At 61.7% G+C, this 9482-nt stretch overlaps 1 protein-coding gene across 1 annotated transcript; it reads left to right on the top strand.

Moving 5' to 3' along the window:
* The first annotated feature begins 1453 nt into the window (after positions 1-1453).
* Positions 1454-8646, top strand: LOC103128160 (uncharacterized). Its single transcript, XM_060182650.1, has 6 exons — positions 1454-1782; positions 3589-3708; positions 4416-4486; positions 4844-4985; positions 5978-6038; positions 7578-8646. The coding sequence occupies exons 1-6, from the start codon at positions 1454-1456 to the stop codon at positions 8631-8633; spliced, it is 1779 nt and encodes a 592-aa protein (XP_060038633.1). The 3' UTR covers positions 8634-8646.
* The last annotated feature ends 836 nt before the right edge of the window (positions 8647-9482 follow it).

Here is a 9482-nt window from a genome sequence, read left to right as displayed (position 1 = left end):
TAGGGAGGAAGGAAGGGCGGGGGGAAGCCAGCAGCATTGCGAGGAGGAACTGGAGCAGCCACTGGAGCATGGCCCACAGGAGGGCCCTGAGCGCCCACATGAGGAGGGCCCTGAGGAGCAAAAGGAGCCTGGAAGGGAGGATGGAAACAAGGAGCCACCAGAAAGAAGAAATCCTGCTCTTTCCAATGAGATGGGTCATTCTAACGGACTATTATTCTAAGCGAAATTAGGCAGAGAGGCATAAAAGGAAAAAGAATGCTGGCAGCACCATGGACAGCACTACAGCTAGCCCCAGGGGTGATACAATGCTGTGCAGTTTCTCTCGCACTCTCTCCCCATCTCTCCCCTTCCATCCTGTTTCACTCAAAGAATGGGAAATGGACCTCGGGAAGGCCGCTGAGCAGATGTACCACGCGGTACCACGCCTAATAAAAGTAAAATAATAAATAGAATTCTGTGAGATAGTCTCTGGTAGCAAAGATGCTAATGGTTACAATTGCCTGTTTTTGCAATTCGAAAAGTGAGGTTCAGTGAGACATCCAGTTTTGCTTAGGGTCATCTCACACTGGTACCCGAGGAGGAAGCTGAGGTCCACGGGAGGGGGCGGCATCGGAGAGGGTCCCCACAGGCTTGGAGTGGTCCTCGGACGGGGGTACAGTGAGCTGGGAGCGGGGCCATGGGCAGAGGCCAAGAGGCTGTGGGACACGCACAAGCAGAGAAAGGAGGGGCGCCTGTGGACCGGATGGTCGCTCAGGTCCTGCTTCCATAGCATGAGACCCGCCATCTGCCACACCTGTCACCCGCTAGCTCAAGGTGACCCGCCTGGATGTAGCAGGGGGTCAGACCTTGCACGGCTCCACTACTCTGGCAGGTCTTTCCTCGCCCCTTATTTTCTTCTAGATTGAGACTGGAAGAGAGGCCCCGGGTTTAATGCACTGCACTACCAGAAGTCAGAGTTGAGTGCTCTCATCTCTTTCTCTATTTATCTCGTAAAACGGAAAACAAATAAACAAAACTACATAAATAAATAAGTTGATAAAGAGAGCCTAGAACCTTACCCTGATCAGCAATCTGTTTTCTATCTGTATTCTATGAGAGAGAAAAGGAGAGGGGGAGAGAGCATGAGGGCGAGAGAGAGAGATGGAGAGGAGAGAGACGGCAGCACCTCTGCACGCCTCAAGAAGCTTCCCTCCTGTGCCAGGGCACCGAAGCGCTCCCTTGTGGTGACCTGGGTCCTTGAACGTAGGTCCTCCAGCGCCCCGGCCATGCTCCATCTCGCGCCTCCCTGAGGCCCCCCCCCCCCGCCCCCTCCCGACCACCGCGGGCCATGCGCTGTCTCGCGCCTCCCTGAGGCCCCCCCCGCCCCCTCCCGAACACTGCCGTTGCAGGGGCTGCGCATGCGCAGTGAGGCCCTAGCCCCAGCCGCGTTCGACGCCTGAGGGCAGAGGCCGCCATGGCTCAGGCCCCGTCGCCCGGCGGCCCCGGGACCCGGCGCTTAAGCTTCTGGGGCCCCCCGACCCAGCGCCAGACCGACACTCCGACCGCCCTCCCGATGTCCTTGCCGACCACCTTCCCCTCGGTGGCCTCGAGGACGGTCGAGATGTCCCAGGGCCCGGAGCCGCCTCCGCCAGACCGCCCGCCGGGCCTAGGCCGCGACCACCAGCCGGACGGCGCTGGGGAGCCAGGCGCCCACACACGTGGTGGGGTCACCGCGGACATCGACCAGGAGCCCGAGCCCGATCCCGAGCCCGAGCCCGATCCCGAGCCGGAGCCGGAGCCGGAGCCGGAGCCGGAGCCGGAGCCGGAGCCGGAGCTGGAGCCGGAGCTGCTGGAGCAGCCGGGGCGTCGTCAGGGTCAGAGCACACGGCCTCTGCCTGCCTCCTCCGGGAAGCCCGCTGTCGAGCACACGACGCTGTGCTCCGGGGCTGCCTGAGCACCCTCCTCTGCCCTTCGCTCCCCCTCATCAGACCCGTCCCCTCTCTCCTCCCCCTCGTCCTACCCTACCCGTCCCCTCTCTCCTCCCCCTCGTCAGACCCGTCCCCTCTCTCCTCCCCCTCGTCAGACCCGTCCCCTCTCTCCTCCCCCTCGTCCTACCCTACCCGTCCCCTCTCTCCTCCCCCTTGTCCTACCCTACCCGTCCCCTCTCTCCTCCCCCTTGTCCTACCCTACCCGTTCCCTCTCTCCTCCCCCTCGTCAGACCCGTCCCTTCTCTCCTCCCCCTCGTCAGACCCGTCCCTTCTCTCCTCCCCCTCGTCAGACCCGTCCCCTCTCTCCTCCCCCTTGTCCTACCCTACCCGTCCCCTCTCTCCTCCCCCTTGTCCTACCCTACCCGTCCCCTCTCTCCTCCTCCTCTTCCCAGTGCCCTCTGCTAACTCTTCCCTCGCGTCCTCCTCCCCCCTCTCCTCCTCCTCCTCCCCCCTCCTCCTCCTCCCCCCCTCTCTTCTGCCCCCCACCCCGTCTCCTCACTGTCTGTCGCCCCCTACTGTTTTTCCTCCTCCTCCTCCTCGTCCTCCTCCTCCTCCTCCTCCTCCTCCTCCTCCTCCTCCTCCGTGGCCCAGAAGGTGCCCCCTCCTCCCGTCACCCTCCCGGTCCTCCGGGATTCCGGCCCAGACCACACTCACCTCCTCTTTCTCTTGTATCTCTTCCTCCTCTCCCTCAGCCCCCTCCTCCTCCACACAGTCTTCTTTGGACTCCTAACTCTCCTCCTCGTCGTCGTACTCCTCCCTCTGCTCTTCCTCCCCCTCTTCCAGTCCCCCTTCCTCTTCCTCTCCCTCCTCCCTCCTCCCCCCTCTCTTCCTCTTGTTCTTCCTCTTCCCTTTGCTCCTCCCTTTCCTCCTCCATCTCTCTCCCTACCTCCACATCGCCATCCATCTCCCATTCTTTCTTTCCTCACAGTCCTCCTGCTCCTCCTTACCCGCCATTTCTCCTCCTCTCACCTTACTCCTTCTTCCCCTCCTCTTCCCCACAATCCTGCTGACTGTGCCCTCCTCTTTCCACTCCTGCTCCCCCTCCGCCCCCTCCTCCTCTTCCTCCCTCTCCCCCGACTTATACTCTAGGCTTCCCGCCCATATGGCCCCCAACTCCACGTCGTCCCTGTGTTCCTCCCCCCCAGTAGTCCCTGTCCTCCACGTGATCCTCCTCTTCTTCCCCCCTCCTCCCACCCAGACCACACTCGCCTCCTCTTTCTCTTTCATCTCTTCCTCCTCTCCCTCAGCCGCCACCACCACCTCCTCCTCCTCCTCCTCCTCCTCCTCCTCCTCCACGCAGTCTTCTTCGAGCTCTCACGCTTCTCTCCTTCTCCCCGTCGTCCCCTCCTCGTCACCGTCATGGTCGTCCCCCATCCCCACACATCCCTCTCTGACTGTGCTCCTCTGCAGGCTCCCGGGACTATGAGGAAGAAGACGGAGGAGGAGGAGGAGGCAGCGGTGGCAGCAGCAGCAGCCAGGAAGGCCAGGAGGGCCTGCCGGAGGAAGAGGAAGAGGAGGAAGAGGAGGAGGAGGAGGAGGAGGAAGAAGAGGAGCGGGAGGAGGAGGAGGAGGAGCAACCGGAGCAGGAGGAGGGGCAGGAGGGGTGCGACAGGCCACCCAGTCAGGGCCCAGCATCAGAGGAGCAGGCCGAGGGGCCCCGCCGTCCCAACTTCAACGCCCAGCAGCTGGAGGAGCTGGAGCGCATTTTCCAGCACAACCACTACCCCAGCTCTATGCTGCGGTGAGCACCCCGAGCCCCACCGCAAGTCGGGGAGGGGGCGCCCCGGGCTCCCCACACACAGCCCCGGGGGCCGACCCACCAGCACAAGCCGGGTCTCTGCACCGCGGTGACCGCAGAGGGGCCAGCGTGTCCTGCAGCCCCGCCTCGGGCCTTCAGGGCCACGTGTGGGCTCCGTCCATGTCTGTGAAAACGAGCTTCCGGGCCCCGGAGGGAGGAGGCTCAGGGCGGGGCCGCTGACCTCTGAACAGGGCCCTGGGCTGGGCCCCTCCGTGCCCACAGGTGCGGCTCGGGAGATGGGGGGCATCTGGGGGGTGGGGGGTGGGGGGCCACTGTGCTGCCTCTCCCATAGTCATGTCATGAAAGCTGGCCAGGGAGGTGGGTCAGCCGCCGAGCTCCAGACCCCAGTGTGAAATTGAAAGGGAGAACTTTCTGTGGGAGCCAGACCTGGGGCCTCGTGCGAGCTGGTGCAGGCCTGGGTCTCGCCAACTTTCCATCTCTGCCCATCCGTGCGTGCGTAGGGGGTTCTATCGACATCGTTATCACTAGTGTTTGTTTGCTTTCGGCCTCACGCGGTGGTAACGACTCACGTGGGGGTGGGAACGTGGAAGGAGTGAAGACAGTGTGAGGTGCGCACTGTGTGTTTCCATTCAGACACAGACCACATGACCAATGTGCCCCCCTCTCCCCGCCTCCCCATTTCTCCACAGATGGGACCTCTCGAGACGCATGGAAGTGTCTATCTCCAAAGTGACGGTCAGTGAGTCTGGCCGGACAGGAGGTGCCTGTCCAGCCCCCCACCCCCAACCTCACCCCCAGGGCTGTGTCAGGGCTGCTCTGTCCCTGCGGCCTCAACCACTATCTCTGCTGTCTTTCCTCGTCTGGGAAGCATGCCTGCAGCTGGAGGGCCTCTGGAGCCCAGTGCGGCCACACCTCTGTGCCCTTCAGTCTTCTCTGGCTCCGTCCAAGTCTGTCTGCCTGTCTGTCTTCAGAGGGGTCCAGGCATTCGTGGAGTCATGTGGGGACTCTGTCTTGACTGGCAATTCTTGCAACTGGGGCTCCGAGGGGCCGGGGTGAATGCGGGCTCAGTGGACGCAGAGGCCAGCTGAGGTTCCTCCACTGTGACTCGGACCCGCAGGGGAGGAGGTGCCCCGGCAGCAAACAGCAGAGCAGGAGCCCGGCTGTGTGGAGCCCAGCCTGCGGGGGCGGTGGAGGAGCAGAGTCCCGGGGCGTGGCTGTCCTGCCCGTGTGCCCGTGTGCCCGTGTGCCCGTGTGCCCGTGTGCGTGTGTGCGTGTGCTAACGTGGAATCCAGAGCAGCAGACTGAGCACTGCTGGTGGGATTCTTTGATGTTCTGACTTGAGAACATGGCACGTGGTGGGCTGAGGTTTCTGGGGGCAGTGGGGGGCTGTCTGTCTGTGGAAACGTGTCGCAGAAGGTGAAGATCAAAGGCAGTAAGCCAACGGGAAGACACGTGTTCTGCTCCAGGTAGACAGCATGCCCGGGAAGAATGGTGCCTTTGCTTTCCTTTAAAAAGCAGACTGGGGCGGGGAAGGGGGTGGGGGGGGGTGGGGGCGGGGGCAGCGGTGGGTTGGGCGGTAGTGCAGCAGGTAAAGCTCAGGTGGCCCGAAGCACAAGGACCAGCGTCAGGATGTGGTTCGAGCCCCAGGCTCCCAGCTGCAGGGCGGTCGCTTCACGGGCGTGTGGCGAAGCAGGTCTGCAGGTGTCTATCTTTCTCTCCCCCTCTCTGTCTTCTCCTCCTCTCTCCATTTCTCTCAGTCCCGTCCAACAACAACGACGGCAATAATAGAAATGATAGTAAGAACCAGGATAAAGCACGAGGGCAACAGTAAGGAAAACAAAAGGGAAACAGTAGCCTCCAGGAGCAGTGCAGGATTCCTAGTGCAGGCACGGAGCTCCTGCGATCGTCTGCGATTGTGGAGGCAAAAGACAAAAACAGGCAAACCGACAAACCCCCGGAGACTGATTGATTCCTTAGACTAAGAGATGAGGTGTGGGAGAGTGGGTGAGAGAGAGAGAGAGAGAGAGGGAGGGAGGGAGAGAGAGAGAGGGAGAGGGAGAGGGAGAGGGAGAGGGAGAGGGAGAGGGAGAGGGAGAGGGAGAGAGAGAGAGAGAGAGAGAGAGAGAGCGCGAGAGAGCCCGGCAGAGCTTCATTCCGGCACAGGCGATGCAGGGGATTGAACCCAGCTTCTGCTGCGCGGAGGTACAGTGCTCCGGCCAGCGCCCTGGCTCCAGGGGCACTCACTGCACAGCCTAGAGTGTCCACAGGCCCGGGAGGACGGCGCCAAGTCCCCGGAGAGCCAGCCGTCAGAGGTGCGGGGTGCACTCTCCTGGCAGTGCCTGACACCCGAGGCTGGTCTTCTCCCTGGCCAGGGTGCCATCAGGAAGGGGTGCTGTGTGAAGGGTGATGGTGGTCCCTGCGGGTGCTCACAGTTGGAACCACAACTGGCGTCTGGGGCAGCAGCTCAGCCAGTGAAGGCCATGGCGTTCATGCCTGCGACCCACAGGCTCCGCCCCGGCACCAGCTGATGCCACGGGCCAGCAGTTCTCTGATGTTCTGCACCCTCTTTGATCTTTTTTTTTTTTTTTTCTTCTGAGTTTCTTTACTGGAAGATTAATGGTTCACAGGGAGCAGGAAAATACAGTCGTTTCTACGTGGGTAACATTTCTCTCCATTTTTCACATAACAATTCAACTCTCGCTAGGTTGTTCTCTGCCGTCACATTCGTTCCAGGACCTGAAGCCTCCACCCCCGCCCGATTCCTGTATTATTATCTTTATTTGTTACGGGGTAGACACAGCCAGAAATCAAGAGAGAAGGGGATGACAGAGAGAGATGGGGGGCCAGGTGGTGGCACATCTGGATGAGCACATATTTTACAGTGTGCAAGGACCTGGGTTCTAGCCCCCAGTCCCCATCTGCAGGTGGAAGGCTTGGCAAGTGGTGAAACACTGTTGCATGTCTCTCTGTCTCTCTCTACTCCTCTCTCTCTCTTCCCCCCCCCCCTTCATTTCTGGTTGTCTCAATGCAATAAATAAATAAAAATAATGAGGGGGGGGGAGAGAGACCTGCAGCACTGCCTCACCACTCTCAAAAGTGTCCCCCTGCAGGTGGCCACTGGGGGCAAAAACCCAGGTCCTGGCGCATTGTAACATGTGCACTCAACCAGGTGCACCACCACCCGGCCCCTCTTCTTTGAGTCTCTCCCACAGCAAGAGCTCCTTAAAGTCTAGCCGTAGTGGTCCATTTTCTCAGGCAGTGAAAGCTAATAAGCCATTGTTGGCGCACAAAGCTTTGAAGGAGATGAAGACAGAAAAGGAGAGAAAACGGAGAGGAAACCAGACATGAGAGGACAAGAGAGAGCAGGCAGAGCGGAGTGCCGGGGTGGGGGCGACTGGCAGCTCTGCAGGCCTGGTGTGTGTGTGTGTGTGTGTGTGTGTGTGTGTGTGTGTGTGTGTGTGTGTGTGTGTTTGGGGGGCGGGGGGGGGGTTGGGGGAGTGGATACTCGAGGGGAGGGGAGCACCTGGCCAGTGTCACTGAGGGGCCTGCTGGTCTGAGGCATCAGCTGGTGCCAGGGACGGAGCCGGTAGGTCTCAGGCTTGAACACCAGCACCTTCCCTGGCTGAGCTGCAGCCCCGGACGCCGGTCCTGGTTTCACCTGTGAGCATCCTGGCCTCACAGGTGAACTGCGTCCCCCTCCCACCTCCCAAACCCTTGGTCGAAGGAGCGCCCCTCCCCAGCACACAACTCTGGACACAGGGGCACTGACAGCACCCTGCTGGGGCTCCCTCAGGGTCCAGCTCCAGGCACTGACTTGCCCCTCTCCCTGGCCAGGTGTGGTTTAAGAACAGGAGAGTCAAGTGGAGAAGACGCCAGAGGGTGCTGCAGCTGAGAGCCCACCGCAACCAGCACAGGGCTCAGAACAGGGCAGCCATCTACAACCAGAACCAGAGACACCAGCCCCTGGCCCAGGCGCAGGCCCAACCCCTGGCCCAACCCATGGCCCAGCCCCTGGCCCAGCCCCTGGTCCAGCCCCTGGTCCAGCCCCTGGCCCATCCCCTGGTCCAGCCCCTGGTCCAGCCCCTGGCCCAGCCCCTGGCCCAGCCCCTGGCCCAGCCCCTGGTCCAGCCCCTGGCCCAGCCCCTGGTCCAGCCCCTGGCCCAGCCCCTGGCCCAGCCCCTGGCCCAGCCTCTGGCCCAGCCCCTGGCTCTGCCCCTGGCCATGCCCTTGCCTCAGCCCCAGCTTCAGCAGCCCCTGGCCCAGCCTCAGCCTCTGGCCCTGCCCCAGCCCCAGGCCCAGGCCCAGCTCCAGGCCCCAGGGCGGCAGGAGCCCCTCTGGATCTGTATGGTCTCTCAGCCTCTGATGGTCTGGCCTCCAGTGCCCATGGGCCCCGGCCTAAATGCCCCCTATGCAGGCCCTGTGGCTCCTTGTTTCCATCCTCCCTTCCAGGCTCCTTTTGCTCCTCAGGGCCCTCCTCATGTGGGCGCTCAGGGCCCTCCTGTGGGCCATGCTCCAGTGGCTGCTCCAGTTCCTCCTCGCAATGCTGCTGGCTTCCCCCCGCCCTTCCTTCCTCCCTACCCTCCCCTCTACCCACCTCAGGCCAACCCTCCAGGCCTCCCTCCCTACCCTCCTGTGTTGCCTCCTGCAGGGCAGCCCCTCTTCCTTCCTCCCATGGCCCCCTTTGCTGCTGGGCCCGTGTTTCCAACCCCTCTGCCTCCATGCTGCCTGGCTGCCCTAGCCAGTTCCTGGTACTATACTGGCAACGGGGCTGCTATGGCCCCTCCCTACAGAGGGAGGATTCCGTGACCTGGCTGCCACCAAGGCCCAGAGCCTGCTCCACATTCTGTGCCAGAAAGCACAGCCAGCCAGCCAGCCAGTGTCCTTCCAGACTGTGTGTCTTTAAATAAAGCACAAACTCTGCGGGTGCGTGTGGTGTGTGGCTTGGGGCGTGGGCCGTGGGCTGTGGGCCGTGGGCCGTGGGCCGTGGGCCTGGGAGGTGTGGGTGGGCGCGCTGGGAGGTGCGGGTGGGCGCGCTGGGAAGCGTCTTGCCCACAGCAGTCCGAGGGCTGCTCCATGCGGTGCCAGCTGTCCCCATCAGGAGCGGGCCCTCTCTTGGACTTGTCGCAGGGCAAAGGCTCCAGGTCCCTCCCCTTTGAGTTCTGCTGTTGGGTGGCTGATGAGTGTCCACAGCAACGACTCCGGAGAGGCTCCGTCACATTACGTACTGGGAGGTGGGCGTCTGTGGAAACAGAGCTGAGATAAGAACAAGAACGATACACACATACGCACGATTATGCTTAGCAAGATAAACAAACAGGTGGAAGACAACTACCGGGTACTTTCACTCCTGTGCGGAATCTAGAGAACTGATGCCCAGGAACCTGAAAACAAAATCAGAGGCCAGCAAAGCATTTGAAGACTTGCCACGACTCTGGTGGGTGTCTTTGGGAGCTGGGAGGGTGGGGACACTGAACACTGGCAGTGGGTGTGGTGTGGAACTGGACACTAGTCTTACACTCTTGTAACCCACCATTCATCACAGGGGAAAAAAGAAAGTTGTAGGTGTGTGTCGGCCTTAGGAGTGAGGGGCCCCAGCTTCGCAGCCCTCTCCGGTTTCTAGTGGGTCTGGGGTTGGTGTATGTGTGCTGAGGCAGCATGGCCTTGCAGAAGCATCTGGTGATGGCTAACTATCCTTATGTCTTTTTGGAACGCCGCCAGGGTTACCGCTTGGGGCTCCGCGCCGGAACGACCAGTCC

Source organism: Erinaceus europaeus, chromosome X (genome assembly GCF_950295315.1).
Source record: "Erinaceus europaeus chromosome X, mEriEur2.1, whole genome shotgun sequence".
Lineage (NCBI taxonomy): Eukaryota > Metazoa > Chordata > Mammalia > Eulipotyphla > Erinaceidae > Erinaceus > Erinaceus europaeus.
The sequence above is the reverse complement of the archived record's forward strand: the minus strand, read 5'-3'. Positions and strand labels throughout refer to the sequence as shown.

Coding starts and splice junctions, on each gene's coding strand:
- LOC103128160 (XM_060182650.1), top strand. CDS start 1,454: ATGGCTCAGGCCCCGTCGCCCGGCGGCCCCGGGACCCGGCGCTTAAGC. Junction 1,783..3,588: donor GAGCCGGAGCCGGAGCCGGA/GCCGGAGCCGGA, acceptor CAGGCCACCCAG/TCAGGGCCCAGCATCAGAGG. Junction 4,986..5,977: donor CCGTGTGCCCGTGTGCCCGT/GTGCGTGTGTGC, acceptor CTCACTGCACAG/CCTAGAGTGTCCACAGGCCC.